At 40.0% G+C, this 15,789-nt stretch overlaps 2 protein-coding genes across 5 annotated transcripts in view; both read left to right on the top strand.

The window, feature by feature from the left end:
- LOC138190310 (terminal nucleotidyltransferase 5C) overlaps positions 1-14,463 on the top strand; it is a 58,022-nt gene extending 43,559 nt beyond the window's left edge. The window contains exons 1-2 of one of the 2 annotated variants that reach the window (XM_046636685.2): positions 8,668-9,168; positions 9,796-14,463. In XM_046636685.2, coding sequence (XP_046492641.1) covers positions 9,841-11,136 — 1,296 coding nt within the window. In that variant the 5' untranslated portion in view covers positions 8,668-9,168; positions 9,796-9,840 and the 3' untranslated portion in view covers positions 11,137-14,463. Of the gene's footprint in view, positions 1-8,667; positions 9,169-9,795 lie in introns of those variants that run through there. The other variant, XM_046636683.2, reaches the window with a different exon arrangement.
- Positions 1-15,789, top strand: part of LOC124224655 (uncharacterized) — a 40,219-nt gene that overhangs the window by 7,222 nt on the left and 17,208 nt on the right. The gene's annotated exons all lie outside the window — the stretch shown is intronic.

Here is a 15,789-nt window from a genome sequence, read left to right on the forward strand (position 1 = left end):
TCGCGCATGTTAATATGTTACGCGATGTGCTCGATGTACGCAGATTTCACGACGACGTTGTCGGATGTAACAGCGAAATGCCATGAGGCGAGAATTGCGCGACTCTGTACTCTCGTGATGTGTGTAATGCGGTTATTTAAATACACGTCTGTAATTCATAATACAGGCGAGCGAGAAGAGCTGCTAGTTCGTGTCGGTTAATAGATTTATTATCAACCTCACGCACCATTCATATAATACAGATTTATTTTACAATTCGTGACTTGAAGCATCGCGGATGATCAACGACCGTTGAGTATTTGTGCGAGAGATTACAATGGAAAGTAAGAAGAAGAAGAAGAAGAGAGAAAAAACGCCGAAATAATTAAAAAATATAGGGATGTTGGCCATCGTTGGAGTTGTTATGATTATTTATAATTATTGTACAACATATGTATGGTAGCGACAATTAACGTAGGTCGTCGTGTTCAACGTGTGAATCCGCGTTACCTGGAAACATGTACGAACCGTTTCAAAACAAATATCATTATTTATCATTATTGTCATTATCATAATCGTATTTAAACCGCTGGTAGAGAAAATATATGTACGTACGTGTAGATTATATTTTTCTTCTATCGCGCGACGAGAGTAACACGATTATATAATTATAACGTGACGCGCGGTATATAAAACAAAAAATTTTGTTTCTCCTCACTCTCGTTCTCTCTTTCTCTCTTTCCCCCGAGATGATCGATAATTGTTATTAAGTATGTAAGACGTCGCGTCGCGCGAATGAAAAGAAAGGGGGAAAGTAAAAAGTTTGGAACGGTTTAATCGTGTGACGATTTTTGAAGGAAGCTGGCTATGAAATAAAAATTACCCGTTAACTACGCTCTTTTGATTTAACGTGTCATTGACACCTACGCGCACGCCATCATCGATACCTACTTGCCGTGATGTATTTTTCGTAGTTTGGCGAACGTTGTTTTATCACCGCCGCCCCCCCTCCCCTTTCCCCAGCGGCGTAACCGCACCAGACTTTTATTTTCTCTCGAAAGAGTCAACCACCTAAGTACACTGTTACTCGTCTTGCCAGGTGCCTTGAACTTCGGTCTTTGTATAACATTGTACATTGTGTAATATAAATATATATATATTGTGTGTATGTGTCCTCTTACATTACATTTTGTAACGAGTTATAATGTTTGGAACGTTGATTTAACGAGGAATTTAAAGGTAATCCTCTGTGTCTCTTTTTCTTTTTATTTGCTCGTAAAACATGTTCGTTACATCTTCTCTCGTACTTCCTTACATCTCAATTTCTTCCATACTTCGTTGTCGCTTTTTTTTTCTCTACTTTATCAAGGTTAGTAGTCTCTCAAGCTCCACATCTTCTCTTTTCCGCTGTCGAAAATTTTCCGATTCGCGTGACGTTCACGAATAATAATAATAATGATGATGATGATGATGATGATAATGATGATTATGATGATGATTATTATCATGATAACAATAATAATAATAGTAATAATAATGATAACGATATACCGTGGCGTCGGAGTTTTATACATGTATTTATGTACATGACAAAGTTACATAACCCATCATCGATCCACTGAGGTACGAGTATATGTATATACAGAGGTATGTGTTGTGTGACGAAGAAAAAGCAAGCTTTGTGCGCGTAGCAGAAAAATGAAATTGACGAAAACTCGGGGAAGAAGAAAAGATTAGAAAAAATAGAAAATTAACACTGTCATCGATATGCAATGCACAGTTTTTCATACGTACAATAACTCGACGTTTCATTCGATTTGTAATCCAAAAAAAGAATGTTCAATATTGATTTTTACATCATCCGCAAACTCGACGTTGAATCTATCATCTCCGTTTCCAGCTGTACGGTTATCATTGTTACACGTATACCTAATACCGGTAACGAAGATTTCTTCGTCGAACGCAAGGTATATCAATAATAATGATAATGGTAATATTAATAACAAGAACAACAAGACCGAACAATCAGTCGATGTCAGGTCCGTTTGCAATTATCCCGGTCCGTTGTTCGTCGAAAAGTGGGCGAAGGAGCAAATTGCAAACTGATGAATGGTGAACCCCTGTAACGCGTCTGACGTCATAGCCCGCCGAAACCCACCCTCCACCCTCCACCTTTCGCCGAGAACCCAAATCGTCGCCCACGCGTTGGAATACGCGTAGGTGGTAGGTTGCGGCAGCGCCGACGGTGTTGGCCGGGTGAAAGAGGAGAGTGAGGAGGTGGGTATGGATGTAACGGATAACGCGGGGTTGCGTGGGCGAGATGAGAAATTTTTGCGATAGAAAGCGATTCTCTTCCGGTTTGCAGTTTTAGTAAATCGCGCAAGGCCGCCTGCCTCGCACGAGATAGCGGCCGTGATTTTCTCTCTCTCTCTCTCTCTCTCTCTCTCTCCTTCTCTCCTTTTTACAGGGATGCATTTATTGTACGCGCAAGGTTGAATAACGATTGAGAAATTTCTTTTCATGTATTAATTTTTGTATCTATGTACGACGTTGCGCGTTTATCACGTCTCGTTGATAGAACTGTGAAATAATCAGTTCGACGTTGTATAACGGACGGAAATGTGTGCGAGTGTGTTCGTCAACCGATTGATAAAGTATTATTTATGCACAACGTTTGCACGGTGTTCTTACATCGATACGTTAAAATAATACAAATTTCTCAATTTCCCAGGATGTATGAAAAGTATGTGTACGTACATACGTATAAGCGTAACGAATTTATGCCTTACAAATAATTGAGGAGGTTCGGGGACGAATTTATTATTGAAAGGAAGACGATTGAGAAAAGGTTTTTTTTTTATTATTATTATTTCCAAAAAGTTTAAGCACGTTTGGTTTATAACTTATGCTGCTAGTTTCAGCTTAACAGCTGTGAATCTAAGATTTCGGTATCACCAAAGGCAAAATTAAGATACACGATGTTATCGGCATCGTTTCGCTCGTCGTTTCGGCAATAAAATATCGCATAAATAATTGATGTTGGACGGAGAAAAAATTTACACAATAAGCCGAAATGTGTTTAAAAAAGAAAGGAAATAGAAAAAATTAAATTGAAGTATCAAGTCGCTAATACGTTGTTAGTAATTTTATGTGCGTGTATATAATAATAGCAATATTAATGTAGAAACGGGTCAGTACAAAACGAATAAAGCAGCAACGCAGAGGCGACGACGAGGAACTCAGTTTTCACTTTCTACGTGTATCAGACACCGCGTGTAGATTATAATAAATAAACTTGGCTGTATTAATTATTGTTACGTCACACACAGCTGTGGCGCAGAACTTCACCTGTCACACGAATATATCTGATAATGTACACGTATCGTGTGTTATAATAATACGTATGGCGTATATAGCCGCGTGCAAACCTTCCGACTTATCTGCATCGATTATCGTTAAGGTCATGATACGATGCCTAATGTACGAAAGTTGTATACATTTTGCATACGAGTTATATTTACTTCCGCGCATGACAATTGCCTAAATATTATATTATGTGTATATTTTACTTGACGAAAAAAAGAAAAGAAATTATTTATTCACACGATAAAAAAATTTCGAAAATTTTGTCTTTTCTAAATCCTGTTTACTCGTAGTATATCTCAATAATTATGAAGTTAGAAGAGTGAGGATGAGAAAAAGGAAAGCTAGGCAAACAGGTGCTCGAATTTTTCATGCTCAATTTGTGATCGCAGAAAGAATATGAATTTGCGGAAAAATCCTAACTTGTTGCGCCCGCCTTAGAATTGTTCCGAAGTAAAATAAATCGTGACTGACGAAACATGGTCATATTTTGAAAAAGCGAACTCGCTGAAACTCGTTATAAAATTGCATGAAAAGTAACGAATATCTCTTCCGATGTTTCTTCGTGACGTTAACGTTACTTGTTTCAAATCTCGTCTGCTTTACCAATCGACTTTGCAAATACACAGTTTGTGACGCTGTACGAACCTGCCGTATGTTCGTTATACCAAACACAGGTACCGTGACGCCAATGGCGTCTGATGTGCGAATTGTGCGATAATCGTCGTTGCCCGATGAATGACGACGCCTGTTTGCCACCTTACAGGAAGAACCGCGTGCGCAAATTGAATCGCACGGGTTGTGAACATGAAAGCCTCGCATGCTTCGACGTTTTATACCAGGTATACACGTATCACCGTATCACACATACGCCTACGCATGCACGTGCGGGCGCATAGAATTACAGAGATAGGACTACTGTAATTCAGAAATGGAGAGATTGTGCTTTTTCGTTATCTCTGCACTGCCGTTCCGTTACCTTCACTCGCCGACTATCTATCTTTATAATATACATACACACGTGTTGTGTGTTATTTTAGCAGGTTATAAATATGGCGACGATAAATGACATACGTGCACGACGTAGATGTAGACGTGTGTACATGTATGTTATATGTGATAAATTGTGTGCAGGAATATTATAACGCTAAGTAGTATTTTTGTTTTCTCTACGTTGCAAGAAGCTTTATATATATATATATATATATATATATGATATTAATTATACATATTGCAATATTGTGTAAAAATACTGAAAACCCACCCGCACCTCCAATTACGCGGAAACGATTTGTTTGACAATCGAATGGAAGTGAAAGGATCAGAGGAATGGAAGTCAAGTTGACAAAAATAAGAAGCAAATAAAATTCTCACATGGTTCTCGCGGCGCGAAGCCCTCAAGGGCTAACCTCGCGAAGGTCACAACGCGTAGCTCTTCCTGGGGTATATGCAGGGTTTCCTTTCCTCCTCTCCGACTATTCTCTCACACCTCCAACAGCGACTCGCTTCGTCCCCTCCCCTGCTTTTTATACTTTACGAAAATCACGCAGCAACTGCATGGGACTAATTAATCTTGCAGTGTAATATTTTTTATACGTATATACAGGGTAGAAACACGTTCCCGCGATTTCGAAGTGAAATGGAACACGATGGGCCTGAATAGTCACTCTCTGAGAGTGAACTTTTCAACTTCAAACTCTTGGAGCCAATAATATTTATTCACTCCGAATTTCACTCGATTTGAAGTTGCGCAGTTTTCACTGCAGCTTGGTGATTTTTCACTCCGAAGATTTTAGGACAGCAGTCAGATTTTGCGTTAAGACAGGTCAGAAGTCGTGACTCCCGTAGGCGTAACAAGAGCAACAGCTGGGAAACATTCTGACGCTGATAAGTCCAAAACGTATTTTTTTAGGTAATTGAATGCTCTACGGAAAAAGATTCTTGTCATTATGTGATAAATCGATTCCTTGAAAAGTTATTCGAAGTCCTTAAACATCATTTGACTTTGAATAACTTTTGTAAACGAGATTTATCACAAAACGATGAAAGTCTTTTTTTTGTAAGGCATTCAATTCCCTGCAAAAATACGTTCCGGTCGTATCAGTACACTAATGCGTTGACTAGTTGTAAAATTCCAAAGTTCAAAACAAATGTTTCCCACGTCATTTAAATGGGAAATATAAAATCGCGACGAGGCACCTATAAATATTAATATCAAGAGCTCAATCTTGGACAGCATCTTTCTTTCGTCATTTTAAACAATGTTGTCGACTTGGATTTTGAAAAAAGAAAAATGGAACATGTTTTTGATACAGTACATGGTGTAGTGTCGTTAATATTATAAAATGTATGAAATTGTAATTTACGACGCATGCACTACTTATATACACATGTATGTGTGCATTTATGTATTTATAATGCAGTACGACGACCCGGGAACAACTGGGACATCCTTCGGCATTCCGCGGACGTGACCTCCTTTCGTATTACGATGTGCATATTTTATACGATTAACACCGCGTGCGTGTCACTACACCTTATCTTCTTTCTCCTCCTTATCCTCCTTATCCTCCTTCTCCTTCTCCTTCAACCTTCTCGCACTTGTTGTACATACCGTACACGACGCGCTTATCCAACAGAACAAATCAACGTTTCGTTTTCACTCTGCAACCTGCACCTGAGACCATCCATATACTACACAAGTGTTTTATACACGTTACGCGCTACTACTCATCGCCTCTTCTTAAACTTCCTCCTTTACCCCTTCACACCTAATTACTTTGATCTCATTCGTTGTTAGTTGTCGAATTTTTCAACTTTGCAATCGACAGTTATTGTACGATTTGTACGTAACGTTAATGGCCAGTATATTACATCTTACACGTATTTCTTACATTACCGCATCCAGAAGGCAATCATATCTCCGATCGCCGCTGAACTGTGGGAAGAAAGTATTAGCGGCAGCTTTTGTGGGTTCAACAAACCATACATTATTTTGCACGGTAACTTTTGTCGTCAAACTTGTCTCACATATAGTTGAATATGTTACTTCCAACGAAAGAGTAAATACCTGGGAACCGGTTATTCATTGGTATACACAGTTTGCAATTAATAATTGAGTCCGTCGCGAATATCGCAGTGAAACTTTGCGCCGGTATTCCATCGTACACGCGTGTATGTATTTTATAATAGATTGCACACATGTTCCGAGCGTCGTTCTACTATCGTCTGCCTTTGGTTATAACTGCCATTTCATGTATGTTTTATTTATTATTTATTTATTCATGTATGCAGATGCCCTTGCAGTATTGTCGCTAATTGTTCGCTGTATGTAACGAAGTTCAATCGATCACGGAACACGACGATATACTCGTCGAATTGAAGAAACTAATTTGCCGACAGTATAATTTATATGGTATCTGTACACGTTAATCTAACTGTGGTAAACGCGTCGATTACACCGGTCAACACGAATTTTGAGTCTGGATTCTAGACGTCAAAGTACGATTTCTTTTGTACGTAACTAATGAATGAAAAAAACAGATTTATCGGACAACGTCTGTTTTTGTAGAAACTTGTACGATATTTCGGATTTTAAGAATAATTGCCCATTTTGTCAAACATTTATTGTAAGTAAACGTGTTGCAAGTAAACGTATCTTCAAGCACGAGTTTTCGCAACTATCACATACGTACGATATAAAATATTGTAGTATCGTAGGGGATTTTAATTAACGGAACATCGTCTCGTTCTATTTTGACAACGGGGTAAAATTCAACTTATCGGAGCATTATCGTTTCTCGCACGTATCGTGTTACTATAGTATGTATAGCATTCTCGACGAGCAGCTATAAGTCAACTCTCCGAGTCCACCTATCGTGAATAATCGAAGAAGACAAACCGCCTCCATAATTCACCCATGCCGTACAGTTCCAGCCAGAAGGCATAACGTATACCTACGGCTGTGAGAATTCCACGCGACGGATACATTCAAGAATGACCTTTGTTACGTATAAGCAAGTAGAATTTCGCTCGCGAACGATCCTCACATTATACATACTTGTATCCAACCCTTTCGTTGTGTTAGATTTGACGTTTGCAATCGTGACGATCCCCTTACAGTTTCATAGAAAGACGTGTGTATGAGTTTGGTCCGTTCACTTTATCCGTGGCAAAATTTAATACCACGATTAAATATGAACGCCACTATTCCAAAACAGGTAATTGTTTTCAATAAAAAAAAAAAAAAATATGTCCCGATGGCAATTGTAGCACACTTTTTTTACAACTTGAAGTACTCGACTCGCGGAGAGAGAAGAATCATTCGAGACCTAGAAAACTATGGAAGACTATTAACAAGATAGCGATAAAGGAGGTTTCAGCCGGACGTTAAATGGACGAAAACACCGTTCCGTTTCGCGTGTAGATGTAGAGCGAATAGACGTAATACTTTAGTAATTCATCGATTGCGCATGAATGGATATTGACACCGTTTTACGAGTTGCGTTAAATGCAGTCGTCGGGCGATTGACGAGTTTATAATGTACGTGTACAACGTACCGGGTAGTACGTCGCAGGCGTTGGTGCAGGTTGTAGGTATAACAGTAACGTAGCCAGCTGCTCGTTCCCGGGTCGATATAACCCCTCTCCGTCCCCCTCTTTCTTCTTCACCCTTACCACATCATCGTTTCTCCCTGTCCAAACTCTCCAAGAAGCGAAGGAGGAAGAAGAAGGAAAAGGAGAGAGTAATCGAAGGTGGGCGTGTATAAACGCTGACGACCAAGTGGTACGTACGAACGTTTGCACGCACACAGAGACAGAGAGACAGGTGTATAATTAGGGGTCCGTACACCCACCTCGGGTAAATTGTACGTACATCATCTCGGGAAGGGCGACACGCGGACACGCGCACACGGCGAAGCATCCGAGACGCCCCCGCGTTCCCTCCTTTGGTTTTTTATACCCAGTAACTCAGTCACGCAGTTTCGATACGCCCCCGCGGCTTTCCTTCTCCCTTGTCGTGTGACGTCATCGGTAGCCGGGTGTTGCGTCGATTGAGCGGCGCGCCGTGCAGGCGGCTCTTTGCGTGCGTTGATCCATCTCTCCTCTCCTCTCTTCTCCTCTCCTCTCCTCTCCTCTCCTCTCCTCTCCTCTCCTCTCCTCTCCTCCCCTCGCTTCCACTCGGCACGAGCTGAATCCGCTCCATTCTACTTTCGCGTCTCGCCCAGAGGTCGCCGCGCTTACCGCTTCTGGCACGTTCGAGGAGGTTCGCAGCTGTTCTCGACTCCGCGGTGATACGGTAGTCGGTTACCAGTTGCCTCTGCGTATACCTCTTATACACCCGACACCTTTCACTCGATCCTGCCGCTGCCTCTGCCAATACTCCGCTGCATCGTAGTTTGACGTTTACCGCTGCACTTTGTCTCACTCTCTGGCAGTCGGTCGTCGGTCAGTCAGTCAGTCAGTCAGTCAGTGAGTCAATCGACGTTTGACTTGTTGTCGCGAACGACGCAGACGTCAGTCAGCTCTCTCTCTGATATACATATACGTATACACGTATATGTATACGTGTACGGTGCACAGATGCAGGTGATATCGTTTTTTCTAAATTATCGTTCACCGATGTGCGAATCGTGCAGTTATCGTCCCGCGCAAGTGTTACTTGTATACCGCAACTGCATATCACGTGTTGCGTCGATTCAATTTTGTGCGTTGTAAATTTATATCCCCCCCCCCCCCCCCGGACGTTTGCATTAACACGTTACATACAACGAGTTGAGAAAAGGTTTCCGTGATACGGAGGAATTTACAAGTTACGATATATAGGTACTGTGTTATAATACGTATGTAATGTATTTAAAAATTGTTTTGCGACGCGTGGTTGAAACTTTTGCAATATAAACTTTTTATTTATTTTTTCCTCTTGTTATTCGTTTTCTTCGTACAACGGGGGTGAACGCTTCAAGTGAAAGTTATTTACGTTTTTGCACGTAGTTGGGTACATTCATTACGTATATCTATATTACCTACAGATTGCGCAAACAAGTGGTACGGATTGTACTTGCGGATCGAACAGAGAAGCCTGTGCAGACTCTCGTGATCTCGACGTGTTTTTAAAATCGCGTAAAATTTGCACCTAGCATTACGGGTGACTCTTCTCTTCGTCATATCGCGATGTCACGTTATCCCGTACGCTACGTTCGTACTGTTTTGTGTTACAAATTCAGCGGCCTGCATACGGATTCGACCTTACCCCCGAAAGTTTGAACGATCGTTGATCGTTATATCGGTGTATAACCCGTTGAGTAATGTTGTAAAAAACTTTCCATGCAAAACTTATTTTTGATTTTGATGCCTTGATACGATATTCGGTGTGTTTGCGATCGTAGACTGTATCGAACATTTGCGAGAGATAAATAGTGACGAAATTTTTTTGTGCTCTGCCTGTTGCAGTGTGGCTCACTTTACATCGGCGAGGAACGCCAGAAGCGGGTAACCATGATGGAGTCCCTTTGCCAAGTTAACAACAACATCTACAACGGCAACGAGGGCAAGAGTAACAGCAACAGCAACAACAGGAACTTGACCACGAACAACGCGCCGGAGTGTCAAGACCCTCAGCAGCGACTCGCCGTCCTGAGTTTCGAGCAGGTTCGACGATTGAACGACGTGATGAACGAGGTCGTCGGCATACACGGGAGAGGAAATTTCCCGACTCTCGAGGTTCAGCTACGGGATCTGGTTACCGTTGTGCGCAGCAAACTCGAGGCCGATCCGAGCAACGGGGGCGCCGGAATGAGGGTTAGGGACATAAGGCTTAACGGCGGCGCGGCCTCCCACGTCCTGGCCACCGAGTCCCAGCCCTACAACGACCTGGACCTGATATTCGCCGTCGAGCTATCGAGCGGGAGGAATTACGACAAGGTCAAGGCCGCGGTGCTGAGCTCGCTGCTCGACCTTCTGCCGGAGGGTGTGAGCCGAAAACGCATAACTACGTGCAGCCTGAAGGAGGCCTACGTGAGCAAGATGGTGAAGGTGAACAACGACGGTGACAGGTGGTCGCTGATATCGCTGGGGAATTCCCGGGGTCACAGAAACGTCGAGTTGAAATTCGTCGACACCATGAGGCGGCAGTTCGAGTTCTCCGTAGACTCGTTTCAGATCGTGTTGGACTCGCTGCTGTTGTTCTACGAGTGCAGCGAACTGCCGATCGGGGAAAACTTTTATCCGACCGTCGTAGGCGAGTCGGTTTACGGTGATTTTCAGGAGGCCCTTTACCACCTTCACAAGAAACTCATATCGACGAGGCATCCGGAGGAGATAAGGGGCGGTGGTCTTCTAAAGTACTGCAACCTGCTTGTCAGACTGTACCGGGCCTCGCAGCCGGACTACATAAAGACCCTCGAGCGATACATGTGCTCGAGATTCTTCATAGACTTTCCGGACATTGCCCAGCAGAGGATGAAGCTCGAGAATTACCTTTGGAATCACTTCGTCGGACCTCAGGAAGAGGGTCTCAAGTACGAGTACCTTATGCTGCTTTACAACGTCGTCGAGGAGTCGACCGTATGTCTTATGGGACACGAACGGCGGCAGACGTTGGCGCTTATTAAAAATCTCGCGTGTCAGGTATTCTGCGAGGAGCAGCAACGGCTTATCAATCAGCATCAACCACCACCCCCACCCGGACCGCCGGCCACCTTCGTTTACGCCGCGAACGGATATTACTACACCCCCGTTATACCGGCCTGCTACACCTGCTCCTGCAACTCCTGGATGGCGTGCTCCTCGTGATGCGACATCGCCGACGGAGGGCCTCGAAACGACGATCGGATCGCGTCGACGACTGCTTATTATCATTATTATTATACCGCCGACGCCGCTGCCTCGTCCACGCTGAAATTTCCAGTTGCAGCAGCAGCAGCAACGACGACGACGACGACGACGACGACGACGACAGCAGCAAAAGCAACAGCAACGGCAACGGCAAGAACGTGTCAGATTTGTCATCGTCGTAATCATCCTTTGAAAAATCCAAACTTTCTTACACCCCTTGATAACGGTACGATTACAGTCGACGATTATACTGTACATCGTGCCGCCGCTGCGTTATTATATTTTCCAGCAACGTCGCTGGTTGTGCATCGACCCTCGTTATTATACCGTAAATATAGCAATCGCGTCGTCGTCAACGATATATAATAATCGTATTCTGTGCGGTGTATTTTTGTTCTTTTTTTTCATTTCGTTCCTTTCTTTATTCCTTTCTTTTTGTTTGTTTTGTAAACTTTTTCGTTCTCTATTTTTCACGGGTCATTCTCCTTTTCTCTTTTTCACCACCAACACCACCAACACCACCTCCTCTTGTTTAAAACACATTTACACATATGTTTGCATATACATGTGGTATGTTATCGTAAGGACAATATACGTGTTAAACTGAGACTATACATATATACATATTATTATAAACATTATATATGTATATATATATATATATCGAAGAATAAGAAGACGATGAGAAGAAGATGGTAAAGATAATCGTATAACGGTACAAATTTAACAGTGTGGACGACAAATCTATTGTTACAATTTTTTATTTTATTTAAAGAACAATAATAAAAGAAAAAAAACGAAAACACTTGCTCCACCTTTATTTTTATCTTCTTCTTCTCACCTCTCTTTCGTTTGTAATCGAAATCTGTTTTCTCCCGTAGTCGCTTGATTCTCATATGTATATATATATATATATATATATATATGTACGATACGCGTAAATAGAGTCGAAAATTATAAATTATATAAATATATACGAGCATCGATCGATCACGCGATGAAAACGTGCAGGGAAACGGTTCAAGTTGCCAAAAAAATAATTAAAAACAAAAAAAAAACAAAAAAAAAATAAGAACGTTGTATCACGTAAAATTGACAAATGAATTGAAACTGTCGTTGATTCGCGCGATATGTGATTTTTTTTTAATTTAACGTTTTGTAAGATGTTGAAAAGATTGATCAGGGCAGAGGAGGGGGGTATCCGGGTTGAAAAGTGATCGTGAAATATATTAATGTAACGTAGGTACGGTAATACGGTATTATATTGTGTAATCACTCGTTGTTTGAACATAAGAGGCAAAACAAAAGGGAAAAAAAATTTCTGAAGGCACCGTTTGCGGCACATACATATGGTAAATTTAATAATGATGAGAGAGGGATAGAGAGAGAGAAACAGAGAGTGAGAGGGAGAGTGAGTATGCAGGTACAGATAATAATTTTCCACGATCTTTTGACTTCGTTTTCATTTTAAATCCGAAAAAAATACATGAAATGAATAATTACACTTATGGATAAACATTTATATATATATATATAAATATATATATATATATGTACATGTATATACACATAATATAAGGAAAGCATATAGTATACGTATATACGTTTGAAAAACATGGAGAATAAACGCGAGCAAAGCAAACGTCAAAGAAGATTTAAAGAAAGAGAATTGAAAATTGAACGTAAAGGAGAAAAAAAAAAAAAAAAACCCACGCAAACAATATTAATATGGATAACGATAACAAGTCACGAATGAATAATAAATCTAATAATATCCTAATATTAATATCGTTGAGAACTCTTTAAAAGACAGTGTGCTGTGCCTATAAAAACTGAACGTATATCATAAATAATTTCAGTGTTGTCAACCATATATCTATACACACATACATATATATTATATATGCATGTGTCTCTCTGTATGCATGTGTAATATGTGTATATATATATATATATATATATATATATATATGCATATGTGTATTATAGATATATGTATATAAGTAGGAGAATTACTAGTGCAGGTCCCTTAATATACGTATATATATATATATTATACCTGTACAAATATATTACATTTTATGTATAACGATACGGAGTAAATTGTTTTTTTCTTTATTCGAATTTTCTTTCACCACGCGTATTATATATGTATATTCATTACACACACAGACACAGAGGAGAGAGAGAGAGAGAGAGAGAGAGAGAGAGAGAGAGAGAGAGAGAGAGAGAGAGAGAGAGAGAGAGAGAGAGAGAGAGAGAGAGAGAGAGAGAGAGAGAGAGAGAGAGAGAGAGAGAGAGAGAGAGAGAGAGAGAGAGAGACAGACAGAGAAGACACACACGTTTGACTCACAGCTCGAAGACGTTGCACAGGCGCGATTAAAAAAAAGGGGGGGTAAAGGATATACGAAGATGACAAAATTGATATAATATTCGAAGTCATTCCGATGAAACATGAGATAAGATAAGAGTACATAGTATAGGTAACGCGGAAATGTAAGTATAAATGAAAAAAAAAAAATATTCTTTGCATAAAAAGATACGCGGTGATTGAGAGTGGTTTATTTATTTTTTATTTTTTTTTCCCCTCTTATGATCCGCGGTGAATTGAAAGTACATGTTGTATTACTATACGTTACATTACAAGAGAAAAATTAATACTATTATAGGTATGAAGACTGTAGCGAAGTACACTTGATCGAATTAAAAAAGTTGGTAAGAAAAAACGTTGCAGGTAGATGTTCGGATGATTTGTTTGAAAGAGTGAAAAAATATAAGAGATGTTGCGTAATATAAAAGTACGGTATAAACTTTGGCCAAAAATTTTGGAAGGAAACAGTCGTGCAGTTTGAGATAATATAAGAATTATTGGTAAAATAATGGGAGGTGTATTATTGTTTTTTCTTTTTTCCGATTTCAGTAATTCAAATGATTCCTGAATGGGACGTAAAAACGATGTTGTTTACTTTGCAATATTGCATGGGGATGCAAATGATACACACACAAACACTTTCATACTTACACAAAATACGTATATAATATTAGATTATAATAATAATAATAATGATCGTCATGCTCGAGAGCTGGATAGAAAAAAAGAAATGCGGAGAATAAAAAAAAATCACAAAAAAGACTTGTAAAATGGCGAACGGCGTAAAAAAAAAAATCATACAAAAACCGAAGAAAAAGACGAAACAACTGAAAACAAATAAACAAATTTGAAAGAAAAAAAGTTGGAAAACAAAAAAAAAAAAAAAAAAAATTAAAAAAAAAACTAAATAAAAACAGCAGCATCGAGATTGTTGTGTATATTAATGTGTGGCTGTGAACACATTTCATTTTAGATTTACATGCATACTCTACTACTGTACGGTGTATACCATGATACTGAACCTATAAGTTACATTATACGTATAACATACATACTTATATTATTATGATAATATTGTTGTAAGTTTGAACAGATGAAAAGTGATTTGATGAAGCGAAGTGAAATTTATCTAACAATAAAAGTAAGAAAGCAAGAAATAAATAAAAATAAATAAATATGATGAAAAAATTATATTGCTGAATAAATGAAATTTCCAAACGAAACAAAAAAAAAAAAAAGAGAGGGGGGTGGGAAGATGATGACGATAATGATACGCATGCAGTATACATGTACCATACATATATACTATACGTATACGGGTATGTATAGATATAGATACGCTAATACGGTTGTGCAACCTTTAAACACATTCTCGACGGTTTATAAAACACGGAACCGACGCTGCAACACAACTCTTCCAGATGTTTGCGTATGTATGGTGCGCGCACGTACATAGAGGCGATGACGCACACCGGCAGGCAGCCTGAACTTCGTTCCGTTGCCCCGTTCAAACGAATCAACCATTCGTATTCTTGATTATTGTTAGAATTATCACCGTCATGTTTTAACCATGTATGTATCTACTAACTTACTTAGTTACTTACTTGCTGTGTGTGCGGGAGAAAGAGAGAGACTGTAGCATGAAACCTGCATTTTACGTCACTGCGCTATTAAATACCATACGTAGGCATGTATAATAAAGAGATACGAAGGGAATCTTTTAATCTCTCGACTGAATTTCTTTTTCTTATCTTTTCACAAATAATTTATGCAAAAACGGATACGAACGCACGGGATGACTGGAAAAAAAAATGCTGTTCCATTATTGCGATTGCGAGAAAAATTTGAATAGATACTACGAAAAAGTCGCGAGGAGACGGAAAGGTTTGTAAAGTCTCTTTGTTTTCTTTTTTTAATTTTTTTTTTTTTTTATTTCTCCTTCAATCCGCCTTTATACACAACAATCTTTACCGCTGTTCCGTTGCTGTTGCGTAACTTTCTTTTAATACATATCAGAACATACCGTAATTACGTTCAATTCACACACACGCGCGCGCGCGCGCTCGATGTATCGTAAAAACTTGCAACACATGCAAATCTAGGAACACAGAGGCATGATTTCGTTATACGGAGCAGTAGCGATGCACGTACGTCGTACTCCGCAGCGAAGCTGTGTCTCCGGGCTTACGATCAGAGCTGTTTAGTCGGGATTTGCTGCAGCGGGGATCTCGGCTCCTCGA

This window comes from Neodiprion pinetum, chromosome 1 (assembly GCF_021155775.2).
Source record: "Neodiprion pinetum isolate iyNeoPine1 chromosome 1, iyNeoPine1.2, whole genome shotgun sequence".
Lineage (NCBI taxonomy): Eukaryota > Metazoa > Arthropoda > Insecta > Hymenoptera > Diprionidae > Neodiprion > Neodiprion pinetum.